Source organism: Bombina bombina, chromosome 3 (genome assembly GCF_027579735.1).
Source record: "Bombina bombina isolate aBomBom1 chromosome 3, aBomBom1.pri, whole genome shotgun sequence".
NCBI lineage: Eukaryota > Metazoa > Chordata > Amphibia > Anura > Bombinatoridae > Bombina > Bombina bombina.
In genome coordinates this window covers 843768218-843793526 of record NC_069501.1, presented here as the reverse complement: position 1 = coordinate 843793526, position 25309 = coordinate 843768218, and the positions used below count along the sequence as shown (strand labels likewise).

Here is a 25309-nt window from a genome sequence, read left to right as displayed (position 1 = left end):
GACAGAAGATTGCCGAAAATCTTTAGTAGCTAGAAAGAAAAATTACGCACAACATCCAAGTTATGCAAAAGACGTTCCTTAGGAAAAGAAGGATTAGGACAAAAAGAAGAAACAACAATATCCTAATTAAAGTTTCAATCTGACACCACCTTAGGGAGAAACCCCAATTTAGTACGAAGGACTGCCTTATCTGCATGAAAAATAAGATACAGGGAATCACACTGCAGAGCTAAAAGCTCAGAAACTCTACGAGCGAAAGAAATAGTAAGGAGAAACAAAACATTCCAAGATATCAATGTTATAGCAACAACATGCATCGGCTCAAATAGAGCCTGCTGCAAAACTTTAAGAACTAGGATAAGGTTCCAAGGAGGAGCAACAGACTTAAACACAGGCCTGATTCTGACCAGGGTCTGAACAAAATCTAGAACATCTGGTATTCTGCCAGACGTTTGAGCAAAAATATAGACAGAGCATACATCTGACCCTTCAGAGTACTTACTGACAAACCTTTCTCCAGGCCATCCAGAAGAAAAGAAAAAATTTGGGGAATCCCCACCCGACTCCAAGAAAAACAGAATTTATGTTTACCTGATAAATTACTTTCTCCAACGGTGTGTCCGGTCCACGGCGTCATCCTTACTTGTGGGATATTCTCTTCCCCAACAGGAAATGGCAAAGAGCCCAGCAAAGCTGGTCACATGATCCCTCCTAGGCTCCGCCTACCCCAGTCATTCGACCGACGTTAAGGAGGAATATTTGCATAGGAGAAACCATATGGTACCGTGGTGACTGTAGTTAAAGAAAATAAATTATCAGACCTGATTAAAAAAACCAGGGCGGGCCGTGGACCGGACACACCGTTGGAGAACGTAATTTATCAGGTAAACATAAATTCTGTTTTCTCCAACATAGGTGTGTCCGGTCCACGGCGTCATCCTTACTTGTGGGAACCAATACCAAAGCTTTAGGACACGGATGAAGGGAGGGAGCAAATCAGGTCACCTAAATGGAAGGCACCACGGCTTGCAAAACCTTTCTCCCAAAAATAGCCTCAGAAGAAGCAAAAGTATCAAACTTGTAAAATTTGGTAAAAGTGTGCAGTGAAGACCAAGTCGCTGCCCTACATATCTGATCAACAGAAGCCTCGTTCTTGAAGGCCCATGTGGAAGCCACAGCCCTAGTGGAATGAGCTGTGATTCTTTCGGGAGGCTGCCGTCCGGCAGTCTCGTAAGCCAATCTGATGATGCTTTTAATCCAAAAAGAGAGAGAGGTAGAAGTTGCTTTTTGACCTCTCCTTTTACCGGAATAAACAACAAACAAGGAAGATGTTTGTCTAAAATCCTTTGTAGCATCTAAATAGAATTTTAGAGCGCGAACAACATCCAAATTGTGCAACAAACGTTCCTTCTTTGAAACTGGTTTCGGACACAGAGAAGGTACGATAATCTCCTGGTTAATGTTTTTGTTAGAAACAACTTTTGGAAGAAAACCAGGTTTAGTACGTAAAACCACCTTATCTGCATGGAACACCAGATAAGGAGGAGAACACTGCAGAGCAGATAATTCTGAAACTCTTCTAGCAGAAGAAATTGCAACTAAAAACAAAACTTTCCAAGATAATAACTTAATATCAACGGAATGCAAGGGTTCAAACGGAACCCCCTGAAGAACTGAAAGAACTAAATTGAGACTCCAAGGAGGAGTCAAAGGTTTGTAAACAGGCTTAATTCTAACCAGAGCCTGAACAAAGGCTTGAACATCTGGCACAGCGGCCAGCTTTTTGTGAAGTAACACAGACAAGGCAGAAATCTGTCCCTTCAGGGAACTTGCAGATAATCCTTTTTCCAATCCTTCTTGAAGGAAGGATAGAATCCTAGGAATCTTAACCTTGTCCCAAGGGAATCCTTTAGATTCACACCAACAGATATATTTTTTCCAAATTTTGTGGTAAATCTTTCTAGTTACAGGCTTTCTGGCCTGAACAAGAGTATCGATAACAGAATCTGAGAATCCTCGCTTCGATAAGATCAAGCGTTCAATCTCCAAGCAGTCAGCTGGAGTGAAACCAGATTCGGATGTTCGAACGGACCCTGAACAAGAAGGTCTCGTCTCAAAGGTAGCTTCCAAGGAGGAGCCGATGACATATTCACCAGATCTGCGTACCAAGTCCTGCGTGGCCACGCAGGAGCTATCAAGATCACCGACGCCCTCTCCTGATTGATCCTGGCTACCAGCCTGGGGATGAGAGGAAACGGCGGGAACACATAAGCTAGTTTGAAGGTCCAAGGTGCTACTAGTGCATCCACTAGAGCCGCCTTGGGATCCCTGGATCTGGACCCGTAGCAAGGAACTTTGAAGTTCTGACGAGAGGCCATCAGATCCATGTCTGGAATGCCCCACAGCTGAGTGACTTGGGCAAAGATTTCCGGATGGAGTTCCCACTCCCCCGGATGCAATGTCTGACGACTCAGAAAATCCGCTTCCCAATTTTCCACTCCTGGGATGTGGATAGCAGACAGGTGGCAGGAGTGAGACTCCGCCCATAGAATGATTTTGGTCACTTCTTCCATCGCCAGGGAACTCCTTGTTCCCCCCTGATGGTTGATGTACGCAACAGTTGTCATGTTGTCTGATTGAAACCGTATGAACTTGGCCCTCGCTAGCTGAGGCCAAGCCTCGAGAGCATTGAATATCGCTCTCAGTTCCAGAATATTTATCGGTAGAAGAGATTCTTCCCGAGACCAAAGACCCTGAGCTTTCAGGGATCCCCAGACCGCGCCCCAGCCCATCAGACTGGCGTCGGTCGTGACAATGACCCACTCTGGTCTGCGGAATGTCATCCCTCGTGACAGGTTGTCCAGGGACAGCCACCAACGGAGTGAGTCTCTGGTCCTCTGATTTACTTGTATCTTCGGAGACAAGACTGTATAGTCCCCATTCCACTGACTGAGCATGCACAGTTGTAATGGTCTTAGATGAATGCGTGCAAAAGGAACTATGTCCATTGCCGCTACCATCAACCCGATCACTTCCATGCACTGAGCTATGGAAGGAAGAGGAACGGAATGGAGTATCCGACAAGAGTCTAGAAGTTTTGTTTTTCTGGCCTCTGTCAGAAAAATCCTCATTTCTAAGGAGTCTATTATTGTTCCCAAGAAGGGAACCCTTGTTGACGGAGATAGAGAACTCTTTTCCACGTTCACTTTCCATCCGTGAGATCTGAGAAAGGCCAGGACAATGTCCGTGTGAGCCTTTGCTTGAGGAAGGGACGACGCTTGAATCAGAATGTCGTCCAAGTAAGGTACTACAGCAATGCCCCTTGGTCTTAGCACAGCTAGAAGGGACCCTAGTACCTTTGTGAAAATCCTTGGAGCAGTGGCTAATCCGAAAGGAAGCGCCACGAACTGGTAATGTTTGTCCAGGAATGCGAACCTCAGGAACCGATGATGTTCCTTGTGGATAGGAATATGTAGATACGCATCCTTTAAATCCACCGTGGTCATGAATTGACCTTCCTGGATGGAAGGAAGAATAGTTCGAATGGTTTCCATCTTGAACGATGGAACCTTGAGAAACTTGTTTAAGATCTTGAGATCTAAGATTGGTCTGAACGTTCCCTCTTTTTTGGGAACTATAAACAGATTGGAGTAGAACCCCATCCCTTGTTCTCTTAATGGAACGGGATGAATCACTCCCATTTTTAACAGGTCTTCTACACAATGTAAGAATGCCTGTCTTTTTATGTGGTCTGAAGACAACTGAGACCTGTGGAACCTCCCCCTTGGGGGAAGTCCCTTGAATTCCAGAAGATAACCTTGGGAGACTATTTCTAGCGCCCAAGGATCCAGAACATCTCTTGCCCAAGCCTGAGCGAAGAGAGAGAGTCTGCCCCCCACCAGATCCGGTCCCGGATCGGGGGCCAACATTTCATGCTGTCTTGGTAGCAGTGGCAGGTTTCTTGGCCTGCTTTCCCTTGTTCCAGCCTTGCATTGGTCTCCAAGCTGGCTTGGCTTGAGAAGTATTACCCTCTTGCTTAGAGGACGTAGCACTTTGGGCTGGTCCGTTTCTACGAAAGGGACGAAAATTAGGTTTATTTTTTGCCTTGAAAGGCCGATCCTGAGGAAGGGCGTGGCCCTTACCCCCAGTGATATCCGAGATAATCTCTTTCAAGTCAGGGCCAAACAGCGTTTTCCCCTTGAAAGGAATGTTAAGTAGCTTGTTCTTGGAAGACGCATCAGCCGACCAAGATTTCAACCAAAGCGCTCTGCGCGCCACAATAGCAAACCCAGAATTCTTAGCCGCTAACCTAGCCAATTGCAAAGTGGCGTCTAGGGTGAAAGAATTAGCCAATTTGAGAGCATTGATTCTGTCCATAATCTCCTCATAAGGAGGAGAATCACTGTCGACCGCCTTTATCAGCTCATCGAACCAGAAACATGCGGCTGTAGCGACAGGGACAATGCATGAAATTGGTTGTAGAAGGTAACCCTGCTGAACAAACATCTTTTTAAGCAAACCTTCTAATTTTTTATCCATAGGATCTTTGAAAGCACAACTATCCTCTATGGGTATAGTGGTGCGTTTGTTTAAAGTGGAAACCGCTCCCTCGACCTTGGGGACTGTCTGCCATAAGTCCTTTCTGGGGTCGACCATAGGAAACAATTTTTTAAATATGGGGGGAGGGACGAAAGGAATACCGGGCCTTTCCCATTCTTTATTAACAATGTCCGCCACCCGCTTGGGTATAGGAAAAGCTTCTGGGAGCCCCGGCACCTCTAGGAACTTGTCCATTTTACATAGTTTCTCTGGGATGACCAACTTGTCACAATCATCCAGAGTGGATAATACCTCCTTAAGCAGAATGTGGAGATGTTCCAACTTAAATTTAAATGCAATCACATCAGGTTCAGCTTGTTGAGAAATGTTCCCTGAATCAGTAATTTCTCCCTCAGACAAAACCTCCCTGGCCCCATCAGACTGAGTTAGGGGCCCTTCAGAAATATTAATATCAGCGCCGTCATGCTCTTCAGTATCTAAAACAGAGCAGTCGCGCTTACGCTGATAAGTGTTCATTTTGGCTAAAATGTTTTTGACAGAATTATCCATTACAGCCGTTAATTGTTGCATAGTAAGGAGTATTGGCGCGCTAGATGTACTAGGGGCCTCCTGAGTGGGCAAGACTCGTGTAGACGAAGGAGGGAATGATGCAGTACCATGCTTACTCCCCTCACTTGAGGAATCATCTTGGGCATCATTGTCATTGTCACATAAATCACATTTATTTAAATGAATAGGAATTCTGGCTTCCCCACATTCAGAACACAGTCTATCTGGTAGTTCAGACATGTTAAACAGGCATAAACTTGATAACAAGTACAAAAAACGTTTTAAAATAAAACCGTTACTGTCACTTTAAATTTTAAACTGAACACACTTTATTACTGCAAATGCGAAAAAACATGAAGGAATTGTTCAAAATTCACCAAATTTTCACCACAGTGTCTTAAAGTCTTAAAAGTATTGCACACCAAATTTGGAAGCTTTAACCCTTAAAATAACGGAACCGGAGCCGTTTTGAACTTTAACCCCTTTACAGTCCCTGGTATCTGCTTTGCTGAGACCCAACCAAGCCCCAAGGGGAATACGATACCAAATGACGCCTTCAGAAAGTCTTTTCTAAGTATCAGAGCTCCTCTCACATGCGACTGCATGCCATGCCTCTCAAAAACAAGTGCGCAACACCGGCGCGAAAATGAGGCTCTGCCTATGCTTTGGGAAAGCCCCTAAAGAATAAGGTGTCTAAAACAGTGCCTGCCGATATTATTATATCAAAATACCCAGATAAAATGATTCCTCAAGGCTAAATATGTGTTAATAATCAATCGATTTAGCCCAAAAAAAGTCTACAGTCTTAATAAGCCCTTTTTGAAGCCCTTATTTACAATCGTAATAAACATGGCTTACCGGATCCCAGAGGGAAAATGACAGCTTCCAGCATTACATCGTCTTGTTAGAATGTGTCATACCTCAAGCAGCAAGAGACTGCTCACTGTTCCCCCAACTGAAGTTAATTGCTCTCAACAGTCCTGTGTGGAACAGCCATGGATTTTAGTGACGGTTGCTAAAATCATTTTCCTCATACAAACAGAAATCTTCATCTCTTTTCTGTTTCTGAGTAAATAGTACATACCAGCACTATTTCAAAATAACAAACTCTTGATTGAATAATAAAAACTACAGTTAAACACTAAAAAACTCTAAGCCATCTCCGTGGAGATGTTGCCTGTACAACGGCAAAGAGAATGACTGGGGTAGGCGGAGCCTAGGAGGGATCATGTGACCAGCTTTGCTGGGCTCTTTGCCATTTCCTGTTGGGGAAGAGAATATCCCACAAGTAAGGATGACGCCGTGGTCCGGACACACCTATGTTGGAGAAAACCTATAGCTTCACACCAAAAAAAGGTAGTTACGCCATATCTTATGGAAAATCCTACGAGTAACAGGATTACGCGCCTGAAGCATAGAATAAATGACTGCCTCCAAAAAAATGTGTCTAGACAGGCCTAGGCGATCAATCTCCAGGCAGTCAGCTTCAGAAAATCTAGATTTGGAAGGAGGAATGGACCGTGAATTAGAAGGTCCTTCCTCAGAGGTAACCTCCAAGGTGGAAAAGATGACATCTCCACCAGATCTGCAAACCAGATCCTGCGAGCCAGACAGGAGCTATTAGAATCACAGGCATTCTCTCCTGCTTGATACAAGCAATGACTCGTGGAAGGAGAGCAAACAGAGGAAAAAGGTATGCTAGCCTGAAATCCCAAGGGACCGCCAGAGCATCTATAAGGGCGGTCTGAGGATCTGTAGACCTAGAACTGTACTTTGAAAGCTTGGTGTTTTGACGAGACGTCATCAGATCCACTCCCCGGGAAGAAAAGTCTGTCTGCTCAGAAAATCTGCTTCCCAATTGTCCACTTCTGGAATGTGGATGGCAGACAGGAGACAATTGTGAGCTTCCGCCCACTGTAAAATGCGAGTCACCTCCTTCATGGCCAAGGTACTCTGAATTTCTCTCTGTTGTTGATGTAAACCACTGAGGTGATGATGTCCAACTGGAATCTGATAAAACCAGACTAACAATAAGTGAGGCCATGCTGACAGGGCATTGAAGATTGCTCTCAATTCCAAGATGTTTATGGGAGGAGAAGACTCTTCCCAAAACCACAGGCCCTGAGCCTTCAGAGAACCCCAAACAGCTCCTCAGCCTGACAGACTGGCATCTGTAGTCACAATCACCCAGGAAGGTCTCCGAAAGCAAGTGCCCCGAGACAGATGTTCCTGTGAAATACACCAATAGAGAGTCTTTTGTTAGAAGGTCCAGATTTATCCTTTGTGATAAATCTGAATGGTCTCCGTTCCATTGGCGGAGCATTCAAAGCTGCAGTGGTCGGAGATGGAACCAAGCAAAAGGAATGATGTCTATGGAAGCCACCATCAGACCAATCACATCCATGCCTTGAACCACTGATGGATGAAAAGCAGACTGGAGGGAAAGGCAGGAAGCAAGAAGTTTGGATTTTCTGATTTCCGTCAGAAAAATCTTCATGGACAAGGAGTCTATGATTGTCCCTAGGAAACACACTTTAAATATAGAACTAAAGAACTCTTATCTAGATTCACCTACCACCCATGGGAACGTAGAAAAAAACAACATCTCCGTATGAGATTTTGCTAGTTGAAAAGATCACTCTTGAACCAATATGGACGTCTGGATAAGGTGCCACAGCAATTCCCTGGGATCTGATCACTGTCAATAAGACTCCCACAACCCTTGTGAATATTCTGGAAGCTTTAGCAAAACCAAACCGAAGGGCAATAAACTGGAAATGCATCCAGAAAAGGCAAACCTTAGAAACTGGAAATGATCCCTGAGTGGGAACATGTAAATACATGTCCTTCGGGTCTATGGTCGTCATGAAATGACCTTCCTGGACCAATGGAAGAATGGAACAAATAGTTTCCATCTTGAAGGATGGAACCCTGAGGAAACTTATTTAGACACTAGGTCCAGGATGGGACGAAAAATTCCCTCCTTTTTGGGAACCACAAATAGATTTAAATAGAATCCTAGACCTTGATTCTTTAGAGGGACTGGTACAATAACTCCCAGGGAGGATATGTCCTTCACACAATTTAAGAAGGCCTCCCTCTTTACCTGGATAGAGGATAAACTAGACAGGAGGAATCTGCCCCTTGGAGGGTAAGACTTGAATCCTATTCTGTAACCCTGGGATATTATGACCACAGCCCATGGACCTGGGACATCGCATATCCAAGCCTGCCTCCCACCTGATTCAAACTCAGATCGGGGGCAGACCCTTCATGCTGATTTAGAGTCAGTGGAAGGCTTTTAGATTTGTTTTCCCTTCTTCCAGGGCTGGCTGGATTTACCAGTGGACCTTAGTTGGTCTGGAAGAGGAGAGAATGACTTCCGTCCCTTAAAGTTGCAAAAGGAACGTCAATTAGAAGTCTGTCGACCCAAAGGTCTATTCTTCTTGTCCGGAGGTAGGAAAGATCCCTTTCCACCCGTAAACTCAGAAATGATTTCCACCAGACCAGGTCCAAACAGAATTTATCCTTATAAGTTAAAGCCAAAAGCTTGCTCTGCGGGCTAGCAAAGTGAAACTAGACATTTTAACTTCCAGTCTAATCACCTGAACACTTCTGAAAAACATAAATTATGCTTACCTGATAATTTTCCTTTTCTTCATATGGAAAAAGTCCACAGTTGCAGTCATTACTTTTGGGAATTCAGAACCTGGCCACCAGGAGGAAGCAAAGACACTCCAGCCAAAGGCTTAAATACTCCTCCCACTCCCCTCATCCCCCCAGTCATTCTGCAGAGGAACAAGAAACAGTAGAAGAATATCAGGGTGAAAAGGTGCCAGCAGAACTAAAAATTACGGCCGCCCCACATAAAAACACTGGGGGGGGGGGGGGGGGAGCTGTGGACTCTTTCCATCTGAAGAAAAGAAAATTATCAGGTAAGCATAATTTATGTTTTTCTTCATAAATGGAAAGAGTCCCCAGCTGCATTTATTACTTTTGGGAAAACAATACCCATGCTATAGAGGACACTGAATGCTAAAACGGGAGGGTACAACAGGCGGCCCATTCTGAGGGCACCAGGCCTGAAACCATAACCCATCAAAAATCCCGCTTTGTCCGAAGCCAAGAAATATTTGAAAAGAAAAGACCCCAAGGACACTGACTCGCAGATAGACCACAGCCTTGCTAAAAACAATAGAAAACAGCCTGAACTGAGCCAACACAAACCCACAAACAGGTACCCCCAAAGATGACCCCATAGAGATAGGCCGAAACAAGGAAGAAAAAGCCCAATGAAATCTAGCCCAACACTATATGTCAGTCTCAATACAGCACCCACAACAGGTACTTCCAAGAAGAACCTCATAGAGAGAGGCCTAAAAAAGGCAGAAGAGCCCTATGCTCTAACATGGAGACTGCAACCACAGAGAGAACAACCCTAAAAAAGCGGACCACTCTCTTTACAGGATAAACCACCTGTTCCAACCACCTGCACACAGGGCAGGACTACCACCCTCCATAGAGAGGAAACCCCCACCTTTTTAGTAAGGCAAAACAACCCCCCCCCCAAGGGAAGGGCACAGCCAAATAGTGCACACTCTGACAAGGCCAAAGCCGTAAATTGAGCCTAATGAAAACCATCCAGGTGCCACTGGTGATACGAAAAGGAAAACTCCCCAAGAAGGGAAGTACATACCAATTAAGACCAAGGCCAGCCCTGAGGAGCCTAAGCACACAGCAATCTTGGCCAAGCTGCTAGTAGCTAAACTAGCGAGACCATAAGTTATAGCCTATGTTCCCTGGAGAACTGGAGCTCCTAAACCAACCACATGATCATATAAATGCAGAAAAAAAAAACAGATAAGGCCATGAAGAGAAAGTACCCGCACCACAGCGGGATCCAACAAACAAGGCCCGAGCCCCAGAATTGTTTAGATAAACAATACCCCAGGGAACACCATACCCCGTCCGAATGAAACCGACTACACAAGGGATAAGAATAACCTGAAAAAATGGTTCTAAACATAAATCCCAACCCAAAGGGAAGAGAACACCCCTACAAAAAGTCCAACTCCAAAGGAGCTAGGGCACGACACAGCCGCTAAGATTCAAAGCCCCATAGGCGTACCCCAAACTACCAGGACCAAGGAGGAACCTCGGGACGAAGTCACCCAAAGAGCGAGGTAACAAAGGCTAATCTCCATAATCACCTTTGAGTACAAAACCAGAGGACAACCTCCAAGGAAAAAGAATGCATAGCATCCCAAACCCAGAAAACAGCCCCTAGACGGAGTCAGGATAAGGAGACCACATAGCCTATCATTCCTAATAAGGAACGACTAACCCTCAGAGTAGGAAAAGACCACAAGTTCAACCTCTAAGGAGAAATGGACAAAGTCCAAAGATCTCGACCCAAAGGAAGAGTCCTCAAAATGTAACAAGTTCAAAAGGACAGCCCTAGAAGGACAAGACCGCCCAAAAAGGCAGCAAGGAGGCCCTAAGAACCTCCAAATATTCAACACACGCGGGGAAGGAAACACTCAAATCCCGACGATATCGGAACCAACAGAGTGTGATGCACTAGAACTCCACCGAGTCTCAAACGACCAGCTCAAAAGGCAGCTGAGGACTGAACCAGTCCCTTATGCCCCACGGACCCTCAGGTTACCTCAGAATGCTTAGCTGACACTTTTAAAAACAAGCTAAGAAAAAACAAAATAATAAAGCAATCACTCAGCGCCCTAACCAGACCAGCCAGGCAGAACAGGCGCCACGTGTCTGAAAGAGGCCTCAAGACAGAAGGAGCTTAACCCAATCAAAACCAGTCTAAATCATAGCCTTTACTGTCAAGGCTGCAATATTCGTCCCTAGGGAGAAAGAAACGACAGACAACACATAGGACTAAACGTGTTCCCAGAACAACATCCGTAGAAGTAAACAGTGCAATCAAGAAATCGCGAGTATCGATTCCAGAAGGAAAACCCCTGAAGGAGTAGGAAATCAAACATGAGCTTTTAAAAACAAATAAAAGTCATCCTAACCGGATTAAATAAAAGAAAAAGGCAACCCGTAGGATTTCGCTTAAAAGGAACGGATACACCCGCAGGGCTAGCCTGGAACGGAACTCTGCTCATCCAAGCTCAGATTAGAAAAGATACTCAATACCAGACTATAGGAAGATTACTTCATCCCCTTATATTAATTCAATGAGCTATTCGAAGAAGACTGCAAACCCTATATCCATTAAGGATGGGATCGTCCAACAACGCCAAAACGTGCCATAACAGAACCCGAAGGTGAGCCAGTCTATAAAGAGAAACACAGCACACTTCCACCTGAGCCTCAGGAACAGTTGCTCCCCCGGAGAGCTGAACGGGCCACCCGATGCCCGGGTTGACTGGACACGAACATAATCTTAAGATGACATCCGGAAGCTGCAGATGTGCCATTTCCATCAGGATTTGAATACGGAAACGTGCCGCAACCTCCGGAGGGAATAAAAACCCTATCGAGGTAAGGATAAGCATAATCTGGGTCACCTGCACGTGTAGCAACATTAAGTGGTAGGGAACTCGCCACTCGAGAGACAGCACCCCCAGAGGCAGATGGCTCAGCGGCCCCTAGATTCCCCAATCCCGAGGAATTGGGCCCTCTAGCACAGCCTATAGAACATAACTGACTGTCACGTGTCATCTGGGTCGATTCGTATTCATTACAATGAGTAGAATCTGAATCAGAGACCACTTTAATCTCAACATCAGAATCCTCCATAACTGGGATATGAATACAAAAAAAAATGTACCAAATAAGAAAAAAAAATCTAAACGGCACCTCACACCCACAATGGCTGGGGCACTCACCACCTCCTATGAACCAGACACCAGCGGATCAAAATTTATCCGTTGCCACATGGTCAGGAATGCGGAACTGGAAAGGCAAAAACGTGACCACGCCTGGTCACAAGGTAAGCCACACAGTCCAGAAAAAGCACGTCCGACCGCAAAGGCCGCGTCACTTCCAAGGCCCTTATGTTCTACAAAACCATGAGCCTAAGTAACACTACACATAAGCAAGTCAAATCACATAACAAACATTATTAAAAAAAAAAACAGTTCATATAACATCCCTTAGGAGATATAACCCAAGAATCCAATATACAAAAAGGAGCCTCACTGAGACCCTGATTACTTTAGATGGTCCCGCAAGGTGGTATCCTCTCGGGAACACACTTGTAATACAAACCAATCATTAGAAAGTAAAATGAAACAATCTTACCAGAATCTACGCCGTGGAACAGGAACACTGCCCTCTGCCATGGCCTTGAGAGAAGAAAGCAGGCAGCGAAACTCGTCAACGCCGATGGCTTATGGAGCTGTTAGAAATTAGTCGGGATGGTTTTGCAGAAAGACTCTCCCTGCATCTCCGGACTCTAACTTTCATCCAAGCTCTCACTGAGAGGCTGACAGGATTACTTAAAACTTCATTCCCATGCCGAAGAGTACTACCCTCCATAAGAGACAAATTGCAAACTTCTGACACTTCTCTGCCAACCTTGAATGACTGGGGAATGAGGGGAGTTGGAGGAGTATTTAAGCCTTTGGCTGGGGTGTCTTTGCCTCCTCCTGGTGGCCAGGTTCTGAATTCCAAAAAGTAATGAATGCAGCTGTGGACTCTTTCCATTTATGAAGAAAAATAAAAGTGCAGACATGTGTACATAATACTTATTACTCAGTGTGTATATAATACTCATTACACTGTGTGTACATAATAAGAACAAAACACTTAATACACTGTGTTTACATAAACTAATACACGGTGTGTAGATAACCTAATACACTTTGTGTACATAATACTCATTACACTGTGTGTACATAATACTCATTACACTGAGTGTACATAATACTCATTACACTGAGTGTACATAATACTCATTACACTGAGTGTACATAATACTCATTACACTGAGTGTACATAATACTCATTACACTGAGTGTACATAATGCTCATTACACTGAGTGTACATAATGCTCATTACACTGAGTGTACATAATACTCATTACACTGAGTGTACATAATGCTCATTACACTGAGTGTACATAATACTCATTACACTGAGTGTACATAATGAGAACAAAACAATTAATACACTGTGTGTACAAAATACTCATTACACTGTGTGTATATAACCTAATACACTGTGTGTTCATAAAACTCATTACACTGTGTGTATATAACACTCATTACACTGTGTGTACATAATACTTCTTATACTGAGTATACTGAGTATACACTGATGAGTACATAAAGAGAACATAAAACATAATACACTGGGTACATAACTCATTACACTGGGTTACCGTCTTATGTGTTACATAAAAGAAAAAATGTTGAGGCACAGCCAGCTTTTAGATACCCTGTGCTAACAAAAAAAGGTGGTGACAAATATCGTCAGTCTGCAGATCCTCTCTCACAATCTCTATGAAAGTGATCCCTTGATAATGGATGCTCAGCGCATCTCTCTAAACTATCATAACTGCTAAAATATACCCGCCCACAATGGTAGAACAAAACTGCGCACCCAGCAACAAACAGGACCCTCAAAGCAAGTCCATCCAGGTACAGCCTAGTATGCGAAAACGGCACAACTAGCAGTAAACGACAGGCTACAAGACAAAATAAGCCCACGACATTTAACCCAGTAAAAGGGCAAGACGCAGGAAAATACTTCTAAGTATTAAGACTAACTGCGCCATAAACGGTCTGGTTCCTCAGCAATTAGTAAAAACGAGGGAAAGTAAAACAAATACCAATACATACTGGGCTCTATATAAAGCCATATTTGTAGCAAACAGACCATGCAGGGAAATAAAGTGGAACATTTCACTCCTTTTAGAGCCAGTCCCCACATACTATAAAACCTGGGTCCGCATAGAAATACCCGGTCATGGAAGCAGCAAATCCCTGATTATATAACTGCTCAGACGCAATGTATCTTAGAGATCAGAAAATCTCACACTGTGATAAAAATCTCTATTTTGTTTCAAACACATAAAGTGTCAAAAATTTGTCCACAATAAGAATCCTTAACTAAGAAGGATTACTATGTCCCAGCAAAGATCCATATGAGGATTAACCTGTTAAGTGCTGCTGTTCTTTAATACCTAGAAGGCAAAGGCACTTACCTTAGATCCATCTGCAGGACAGATGCTGCTCCTTAGGTGTGACGGGTACTTCACTTCCTGTCATGTACCTGTAGGAAAAGAAAGAGCAGAGTAACCAACTCTGGCTTTCTATGAAAAAAGGGTAGCAAAGTGTTAAAAGTAAAGCAAAGACAACATCTCCGACCTTTTAACTGCTAAAAGCCACCACTACTTTTACTAAAGAGATTGACATGGACACAGCTAGACCCCAATCCTTGCTTGCAGGGAAAAGTACCCATAAAAGGATTAAATATCTTCAGACACCAACTTTGCACATCCTCCATTGACAGAGGCAAAGAGAAGTTACACTTAACAGCTTTGCTGGGGTGCTCTTTGCCTCCTCCTGCTGGCCCGGAGTTTAATATCCTACTAGTAATTGGAATGATGTTGTGGACTCTCCATGTCATAGGGAAGAAATAAAAAGATCCCAGCAATTAGTACAATATTGTAAATATAATAAGTAACACTGATATAATTCATTTTTATTTTGTTAAATCTGTATGTGATATTGTATTTATCTCCCATTTAACAATTAACACCTGATATTACTCCTATTAATCCTGTTAGTGCATCTATTAGAACCCCTGATACAGCCTTTGAAGAAAGTAATTGGTTAAAATATATATTTAATCGCAGCAAAGAAGCTTAGTTAAGAAATTTGAGGACAAATTGTTCTCCACAATGCCAAACTGCAGCTAGCTTGAATATTTCTAATTTTACATCCAAAGCAAGACCATGCAGACCAAAAGTGACCACACGATCAGAAGAACAACACAAGAAGGTAGCATAATTATGAAATAAAGCAGTGTCTGCATTCACAATGCATGCCCACCAGAATCAGGAACATCCTACCATAGAAAGCAGTCAAAAGACAAATGGAAAAGTGTAGTCTTCATGGAAGAGTGATGATCTTTAAACCACTTCTTCATTGAAAAATCAAGTGAAATTATTTAGTGTAAACCAAACAATACAGAAATGTCATAGTGGAATACTGGAAAAAAACAAAATTTATGCTTACCTGATAAATTTATTTCTCTTGTGGTGTATCCGTTCCACGGATCATCCATTACTTGTGGGATATTCTCCTTCCCAACAGGAAGCTGCAAGAGGATCACCCACAGCAGAGCTGTCTATATAGCTCCTCCCCTAACTGCCACCTCCCAGTCATTCGACCGAAGACAAGCAAGAGAAAGAAGAAACTATAGGGTGCAGTGGTGACTGTAGTTTGAAAATAAAAAACACCTGCCTTAAAATGACAGGGCGGGCCGTGGACTGGATACACCACAAGAGAAATAAATTTATCAGGTAAGCATAAATTTTGTTTTCTCTTGTAAGGTGTATAAAGTCCACGGATCATCCATTACTTGTGGGATACCAATACCAAAGCTATAGGACACGGATGAAGGGAGGGACAAGGCAGGCGCTTAAACGGAAGGCACCACGGCCTGTAAGACCTTTCTCCCAAAAATAGCCTCCGAAGAAGCAAAAGTATCAAATTTGTAGAATTTTGAAAAAGTATGAAGCGAAGACCAAGTCGCCGCCTTACAAATCTGTTCAACAGAAGCCTCATTCTTAAAAGCCCATGTGGAAGCTACCGCTCTAGTAGAATGAGCTGTAATTCTTCCAGGAGGCTGCTGGCCAGCAGTCTCATAAGCTAAGCGTATTATACTACTTAGCCAAAAAGAAAGAGAAGTTGCCGAAGCCTTTTGGCCTCTCCTCTGTCCAGAGTAGACAACAAACAATGCAGATGTTTGACGAAAATCTTTAGTAGCTTGTAAATAAAACTTTAAAGCACGAACCAAGTCAAGATTGTGTAATAGACGTTCCTTCTTTTAAGAAGGATTAGGACACAGTGAAGGAACAACAATTTCCTGATTGATATTCCTATTAGATACTACCTTAGGAAGAAACCCAGGTTTGGTACGTAAAACTACCTTATCTGCATGGAATATCAGATAAGGGGAATCACACTGCAAGGCAGATAACTCTGAAACTCTTCGAGCCGAAAAGATAGCTACTAAAAACAGAACTTTCCAAGATAACAGATTGATATCTATGGAATGTAAGGGTTCAAACGGAACCCCTTGAAGAACCTTAAGAACTAAATTTAAACTCCATGGCGGAGCAACAGGTTTAAACACAGGCTTGATTCTAACTAAAGCCTGACAAAACGCCTGAACGTCTGGAACCTCAGCCAGACGTTTGTGCAAAAGAATAGACAGAGCAGAAATCTGTCCCTTTAAGGAACTAGCTGACAAACCCTTCTCCAATCCTTGGAGAAAAGATAATATCCTAGGAATCCTGACCTTACTCCATGAGTAACCCTTGGATTCACACCAATGAAGATATTTACACCATATCTTATGATAGATTTTCCTGGTGACAGGCTTTCGCGTCTGTATTAAGGTATCAATGACCGACTCGGAGAAACCACGCTTTGATAAAATCAAGCGTTCAATCTCCAAGCAGTCAGACGCAGAGAAATTAGATTTGGATGGTTGAAAGGACCCTGAAGTAGAAGGTCCTGTCTCAGAGGCAGAGTCCATGGTGGAAAGGATGACATGTCCACCATATCTGCATACCAAGTCCTGCGTGGCCACGCAGGTGCTATCAAAATCACTGATTCTCTCTCCTGCTTGATCTTGGCAATCAGACGACGGAGCAGAGGAAACGGTGGAAACACAGGTCCAAGGACCAAGGCGCTGCTAGAGCATCTATCAGTGCTGCCTTGGGATCCCTGAACCTGGATCCGTAACAAGGAAGCTTGGCGTTCTGACGAGACGCCATGAGATCCAGTTCTGGTTTGCCCCAAAGTTGAATCAACTGTGCAAACACCTCCGGATGGAGCTCCCACTCCCCCGGATGAAAAGTCTGTTGACTTAGAAAATACGCCTCCCAGTTCTCTACTCCTGGGATATGGATAGCTGATAGATGGCAAGAGTGAATCTCTGCCCATCGAATTATCTTTGAAACCTCCAACATTGCTAGGGAACTCCTTGTTCCCCCTTGATGGTTGATGTAAGCTACAGTCGTGATGTTGTCCGACTGAAATCTGATGAACCTGACCGCAGCTAGCTGAGGCTAAGCCTGAAGAGCATTGAATATCGCTCTTAGTTCCAGAATGTTTATCGGAAGGAGTGCTTCCTCCTGAGTCCACGATCCCTGAGCCTTCAGGGAGTTCCAGACTGCACCCCAGCCCAGAAGGCTGGCATCTGTTGTTACTATTGTCCAATCTGGCCTGCGGAAGGTCATACCTTTGGACAGATGGACCCGAGATAGCCACCAGAGAAGAGAATCCCTGGTCTCTTGATCCAGATTTAGTAGAGGGGACAAATCTGTGTAATCCCCATTCCACTGACTGAGCATGCAGAGTTGCAGCGGTCTGAGATGTAGGCGGGCAAACGGCACTATGTCCATTGCCGCTACCATTAAGCCGATTACTTCCATACACTGAGCCACTGAAGGGCGAGAAGTAGAATTAAGAACACGGCAGGAATTTAGAAGTTTTGACAACCTGGCCTCTGTCAGGTAAATCTTCATTTCTACAGAATCTATCATAGTTCCCAGGAAGGAAACTCTTGTGAGAGGGGATAGAGAACTCTTTTCTTCATTCACTTTCCACCCATGAGACCTCAGGAATGCCAGAACAATGTCCGTATGGGACTTGGCAATTTGAAAATTCGATGCCTGTATCAGAATGTCGTCTAAGTAAGGGGCTACTGCTATACCCCGCAGCCTAGGACCGCCAGAAGTGACCCCAGAACCTTCGTAAAGATTCTTGGTGCCATAGCTAACCCAAAGGGAAGAGCTACAAACTGGTAATGCCTGTCTAGGAAGGCGAACCTGAGAAACCGATGATGATATGTATCGGAATGTGAAGATAAGCATCCTTTAAGTCCACGGTAGTCATATATTGACCCTCCTGGATCATAGGTAGGATGGTTCGAATAGTCTCCATTTTGAAGGATGGGACCCTGAGAAATTTGTTTAGGATCTTGAGATCTAAGATTGGTCTGAAGGCTCCCTCTTTCTTGGGAACCACAAACAGATTTGAATAGAAGCCTTGTCCCCGTTCCTCCTTTGGAACTGGGTGGATCACTCCCATAACTAGGAGGTCTTGAACACAATGTAAGAATGCCTCTCTCTTTATCTGGTTTGCAGATAATTGTGAGAGGTGAAATCTTCCTTTTGGGGAAGAAGCTTTGAAGTTCAGAAGATACCCCTGGGACACAATTTCCAACGCCCAGGGATCCTGGACATCTCTTGCCCAAGCCTGGGCGAAGAGAGAAAGTCTGCCCCCTACTAGATCCGTTACCGGATCGGGGGCTGATCTTTCATGCTGTCTTAGAGGCAGCAGCAGGCTTTTTGGCTTGCCTTCCTTTGTTCCAAGCCTGGTTAGGTCTCCAGACCGGCTTGGACTGGGCAAAATTTCGCTCTTGTTTTGTATTAGAGGAAGTTGATGCTGCGCCAGTCTTGAAGTTTCGAAAGGCACGAAAATTAGTCTGTTTGGTCTTTAATTTGTTGGACCTATCCTGAGGAAGGGCGTGACCTTTTCCTCCAGTAATATCAGAAATGATCTCCTTCAGTCCGGGCCCGAATAGGGTCTGCCCCTTGAAGGGAATGTTGAGAAGCTTAGACTTTGAAGTAACGTCAGCTGACCAGGATTTAAGCCATAACGCCCTACGCACTTGAATAGCAAAACCTGAGTTCTTAGCTGTTAGTTTGGTTAAATGAACAACGGTGTCAGAAACAAATGAATTGGCTATCTTAAGAGCTTTAAGCTTGTCAAGTATATCATCCAATGGGGTTTCTACCTGTAGAGCCTCTTCCAGAGACTCAAACCAGAAGGCCGCAGCAGCAGTGACAGGGGCAATGCATGCAAGAGGCTGGAGAATAAAACCCTGTTGAATAAACATTTTCTTAAGGTAACCCTCTAACTTTTTATCCATTGGATCTAGGAAAGCACAACTGTCCTCGACTGGGATAGTTGTACGCTTAGCTAGGGTAGAGACTGCTCCCTCCACCTTAGGGACCGTTTGGCATAAGTCCCGTGTAGCGGCATCTATGGGAAACATCTTTTTAAAAACAGGAGGGGGAGAGAACGGTACACCTGGTCTATCCTATTCCTTAGTAATAATTTCTGAAAACCTCTTAGGTATTGGAAAAACATCAGTGTAAACAGGCACTGCATAGTATTTATCCAATCTACACAATTTCTCTGGGACCATAATGGTGTCACAGTCATTCAGAGCAGCTAAAACCTCCCTGAGCAACACACGGAGGTGTTCAAGCTTAAATTTAAATGTAGACATATCAGAATCAGGTTGAATTATCTTCCCTGAATCAGAAAAATCACCCACAGATAGAAGCTCTCCTTCCTCAGCTTCTGCATATTGTGAGGGGATATCAGACATAGCTACTAAAGCGTCAGAGTGCTCTGTATTTTTCCTAGCCCCAGAGCTGTCTCGCTTTCCTTGTAACCCTGGTAGTTTGGACAATACCGCTTTAAGGGTATGATCCATAACTGCCACCATGTCTTGTAAGGTAAACGCTATGGGCGCGCTAGATGTACTTGGCACCTCTTGAGCGGGCGTCCCTTTGAGTCAAAGGTTCTGACACGTGGGGAGAGTTAGTCGGCATAACTTCCCCCTTGTCAGTTTCCTCTGGTGATAAATCTTTTAAAGCCAGAATATGATCTTTATAACTTATAGTAAGATCAGTGCATTTGGTACACATTCTAAGAGGGGGTTCCACAATGGCTTCTAAACATAATGAACAAGGAGTTTTCTCTATGTCAGACATGTTTAAACAGACTAGTAATGAGACCAGCAAGCTTGGAAAACACTTTAATAATTGTGAACAAGCAAAAAATAAAAACGGTACTGTGCCTTTAAGAGAAAAAAACAATCACAGAAACTGCAAAACAGTGAAAAAAGCAGTAAAGCTTACAACATTTTTACAGTGTGTATAATAGGCTGAAAGAGCATTGCACCCACTTGCAAATGGATGATTAACCCCTTAGTTTCAAAACCGGATAAAAAAAACGATATAAACGCTCTGCTGTGGCCCTGCCTGCCCATACAACGACTTTGGAAGGCACAAAAACCCTTTAGAGAGGTCCTAAATGTTCAGGGGACTCCTTCAGGGAAGCTGGATGTCTCAAACTGCAAAAACTAATGCACAATTTAGGCCGAAAATAGGCCCCTCCCAGCCTGTACTCACAGTGAGAGGGTCTTAAAAAACTATCCCTAGGCAAAATCTAGACAGCCATGTGGAAAAAACTGGGCCCCAGAATAAAGTTTTATCACCAATATGTAATAAATGTTTATACACTTCAAGCATACGTTATATCTATTCAGTAATGTGAGTAAATAATACAAATATTACCCTTTATAGGAAGCATGATACCAGTCGTTATTAAATCACTGTAATCAGGCTTACCTTAAATAAATCCGGTATTGTCAGCATTTTCTAGCATATTCATTTCTCTAGAAAAATTTAAACTGCACATACCTCAGAGCAGGAGACCCTGCACGCCATTCCCCCAGCTGAAGTTACCCATCTCTTCAGTTATGTGTGAGAACAGCAATGGATCTTAGTTACAACCTGCTAAGATCATCAAAGACCACAGGCAGACTTTTCTTCAACTTTCTGCCTGAGGCTAAAATAGTACAACTCCGGTACCATTTGAAAATAACAAATTTTTGATTGAAGATAAACTACATTAATTCCCCACATCTCTCTAGCTACTTCCTTTTTTGTCGAGAGCTGCAAGAGAATGACTGGGAGGTGGCAGTTAGGGGAGGAGCTATATAGACAGCTCTGCTGTGGGTGATCCTCTTGCAGCTTCCTGTTGGGAAGGAGAATATCCCACAAGTAATGGATGATCCGTGGACTGGATACACCTTACAAGAGAAAAGTCCTGCTCAATGACAAATCAAATTTGACATTTTTGTTTGCAGCTGCAGAGTTCATGTGAGGAGACAGCAGCATAAGCGGCTCATACCACAGTGTGTAAAACCCACAAAAATTATGGTGCAAGAAATATTTAGATGTGGGAGTGCTCTGCCTATCCTGGATTTAGTGACTTGCACAAGTTCAACTAGACTTTGTCTAAAGAGAATACTGCTCTATTACAGAGGAAAGACATTCCTTGGTTAAAGTTGTACAGAAGATGATTCATTGACCTGCAGGATGATCCTAACACACATCAAAGCTGCTTGATGGTAATATACATGACTTTCCCTACACAATCAACTGACCTCGACATCAATGAACATCTTTGGGAACATGTGAAGAGGCTAAGCACACTGACATCTCTAGACACTTTATGGGATGTTCTTAAGAAGTGTTAGAATTGTAAACTTCAATCAATGCCATAGTTAAGCCAAACTGGGGGTCATGTAAATATTAATATAATATAAGGATGTACTAACAATTTTTTTTTTTTGTGGAAATTAAGAATCTTTGTTTGACAAATATTTTGTCAAACAAATCAGTTTTTCAGAAATGATCAAATATAAGCCTATTGTGGTAGTGAAGTTGATAAGTTTTACACTATGTATAACTGTTTGTAAAATAACTATAAAGTGCAGAAACCTGAAGGTTCAGGGAACTAATTTATAAATGCACATTAGATTGGACGAAAATAGAACATACCAAAATAAGCTAACGTGATCTTCAAAAGGAAGCAAAACTCTTGCAATAGGTTTACAGGCTATCAGAAACTAGATGCTATTTTATGTGAGAAAACATAACCATAATCGAATACATAATTCACAGCAATTTCAAGGTGTTTTACATCCATTTATTCAACTGTTAATACGGCTAACAAAAACATGTCTTACCCAACTGATTATGAATGTCTGCAAACTGGTAATACTCCATGTATTTATTGTGGCTAAAGAAATTCTTGTAAACATGCCGTGCTCCAAAAAGCCAAATATCGCTGTCATCTGTGATTGTCCCAGAAGTTTGGTCAGTAAGGTCCAAGACAGCACACTGAGCTTCTGCTTCCATAGGAGCTATGATGTAAGGGATACCAAAAAGACGCAAGAGCTCCTAGATAAATAATAATGAAAGGGAATCAAGCTATTAGTTATTGATTGACCAGTGGCTTTCTGCAGCATTAAATACTCAATACTTTGCATTGAGAGGATTTGACAGCACAGTTTCTATCCATCAAATAGCACTTTCAGCAAATTTTCTCAATAAATATAAATTTAGTTAATTCAACCTTGGCCTATAAAAACCCATTTGTACTGGTTTTAAAGTGAATGTAAAGTTTCATCAAGTAGTGCCCGGTTTTTAAAAAAGAAAATTTATGCTTACCTGATAAATTTGTTTCTTTTTAGACACGATGAGTCCACGGATCTTCATCCTTACTTGTGGGATTTCATCTCCTGGTCAGCAGGAGGAGGCAAAGAGCACCACAGCAGAGCTGCTATATATAGCTCCTCCGTTCCCTCCCACTCCAGTCATTCGACCGAAGTTAGGAAGAGAAAGGAAAAGCCAAGGTGCAGAGGTGTCTGAAGTTTACAAAAATTAATAACCTGTCTCAGAGAACAGGGTGGGCCGTGGACTCATCGTGTCTAAAAAGAAACAAATTTATCAGGTCAGCATAAATTTTCTTTCCTTTTTAAAGACCCGATGAGTCCACGGATCTTCATCCTTACTTGTGGGATACAATACCAAAGCTATAAGACACGGATGATAAGGGAGGGACAAGACAGGGAACCTAAACGGAAGGCACCACTGCTTGAAGAACCTTTCTCCCAAAAGCGGCCTCAGCCGAAGCAAAAGTATCAAATTTGTAAAATTTAGAAAAAGTGTGAAGAGAGGACCAAGTTGCAGCCTTGCAAATCTGTTCAACAGAAGCTTCATTTTTGAATGCCCATGAGGAAGCAACAGCCCTAGTGGAATGAGCCGTAATTCTTTCAGGAGGCTGCTGTCCAGCAGTCTCATATGCAAAACGGATGATACTCTTCAGCCAAAAAGAAAGAGGTAGCCGTAGCTTTCTGACCCTTATGTTTCCCAAAAAAAATGACAAACAAAAGAAGACGACTGACGAAAGTCCTTAGTCTCATGTAAATAAAATTTCAAAGCACGGACCACGTCCAAATTGTGCAAAAGACGTTCTTTTTGAGAAGAAGGATTAGGACACAAGGAAGGAACAACAATCTCCTGATTAATGTTCCTGTCTGAAACAACCTTAGGAAGGAACCCTAGTTTAGTACGTAAAACTACCTTATCCGAATGAAAAATAAGGTAAGGTGAATTGTATTGCAATGCCGAAAGATCAGACACTCTTCGAGCTGAAGAAATGGCAACAAGAAATAAAACCTTCAAAGATAACAACTTAATATCTAAGGAATGCATAGGCTCAAACAGAGCCCCTTGAAGAATTAAATTCAGACTCCATGGAGGAGCAATTTGTTTAAACACAGGCCTGATTCTAACCAAAGCCTGACAAAAGGATTGAACGTCTGGGACATCCGCCAGACGTTTGTGTAACAAAATAGATAAGGCAGAGATCTGACCCATTAGGGAACTTGCTGATAAACCCTTCTCCAATCCTTCTTGGAGAAAGGACAAAATTCTGGGAATCCTAACTCTACTCCATGAGTAGCCATTGGATTCACACCAATAAAGATATTTACGCCATATCTTATGGTAAATCTTTCTAGTCACAAGTTTACGAGCCTGGATCATGGTCTCTATGACCGAATCAAAAACCCCCCGCTTGGATAGGATTAAGCGTTCAATCTCCAAGCAGTCAGCTGAAGAGAAACTAGATTTGGGTGAAGGAAGGGCCTCAACGGAAGTCTCCAAGGTGGCAGGGATGACATGTCCACCAGATCTGCATACCAAATCCTGCGAGGCCACGCAGGAGCAATGAGGATCACTGATGCCCTCTCCTGTTTGATTTGAGCAATAACTCGAGGAAGAAGCGCAAACGGAGGAAATAGGCATGCAAGATTGAAGGACCAAGGAACCGCCAGAGCATCTATCAGTTCTGCCTGGGGATCCCTGGACCTCGACCCATATATCTCGGGAGCTTGGCATTCTGGCGAGATGCCATGAGATCCAACTCCGGCCGACCCCATTTGAGAATCAGGTTGGAAAACACTTCCGGATGGAGTTCCCACTCTCCCGGATGAAAAGTCTGTCTGCTCAGAAAGTCCGTCTCCCAGTTGTCCACCCCTGGGATATGGATCGCTGACAGATGGCAAGAATGGGCCTCCGCCCACCGGATTTTCTTGGCTACCTCGGTCATCGCTAAGGAACTCCTCGTTCCTCCTTGATGATTGATGTAAGCCACTGTCGTTATGTTGTCCATCTGAAATCTGATGAACTGGGCCGAAGCCAACTGAGGCCAGGCCAGAAAAGCATTGAAGATCGCTCTCAGTTCCAGGATGTTTACAGGAAGAACAGATTCCGCCGGAGTCCACACTCCCTGAGCCTTTAGAGGACCCCAGACAGCTCCCCACCCTAGAAGGCTGGCATCTGTTGTCACAATCACCCAGGATGGTCTGCGAAAGCATGTTCCCTGGGATAGATGATCCAGAGACAACCACCATTGAAGTGAATCCCTTGTCTCCTGCTCCAGGGTTATTCGAGGAGACAAGTCTGCATAATCTCCATTCCACAGCCTGAGAATGTTTAACTGCAGAGGTCTGAGGTGAAACCGAGCAAACGGGATGATGTCCATTGCCGCGGAATTAAGGAACTTTTTTCCAGATTTACCTTCCACCCATGAGTCCTCAGGAAGGACAGTACAATATCGGTATGGGACCTTGCTTGTTGACAAGATGGTGCATGGATTAGAATATCGTCCAGATAAGGCGCCACCGCAATGCCCCGTGGTCTTAGAACCACCAGCAAAGACCCCAGAACCTTTGTGAAAATTCTGGGTGCCGTGGCCAGCTCGAAAGAGCCACAAACTGAAAGTGCTTGTCCAGAAAAGCAAACCTTAGGAACTTGTGATCTCTGTGGATAGG

General features: G+C 43.5%; 1 protein-coding gene across 1 annotated transcript in view; it reads right to left on the bottom strand.

The window, feature by feature from the left end:
* The window catches only part of ERCC5 (ERCC excision repair 5, endonuclease), a 238975-nt gene that overhangs the window by 48871 nt on the left and 164795 nt on the right, over positions 1 to 25309 (bottom strand). The window contains exon 13 of the mRNA XM_053707797.1: positions 22157 to 22370. Within this exon, the coding sequence (XP_053563772.1) occupies positions 22157 to 22370 (214 nt within the window). The remainder of the gene's footprint in view (positions 1 to 22156; positions 22371 to 25309) is intronic.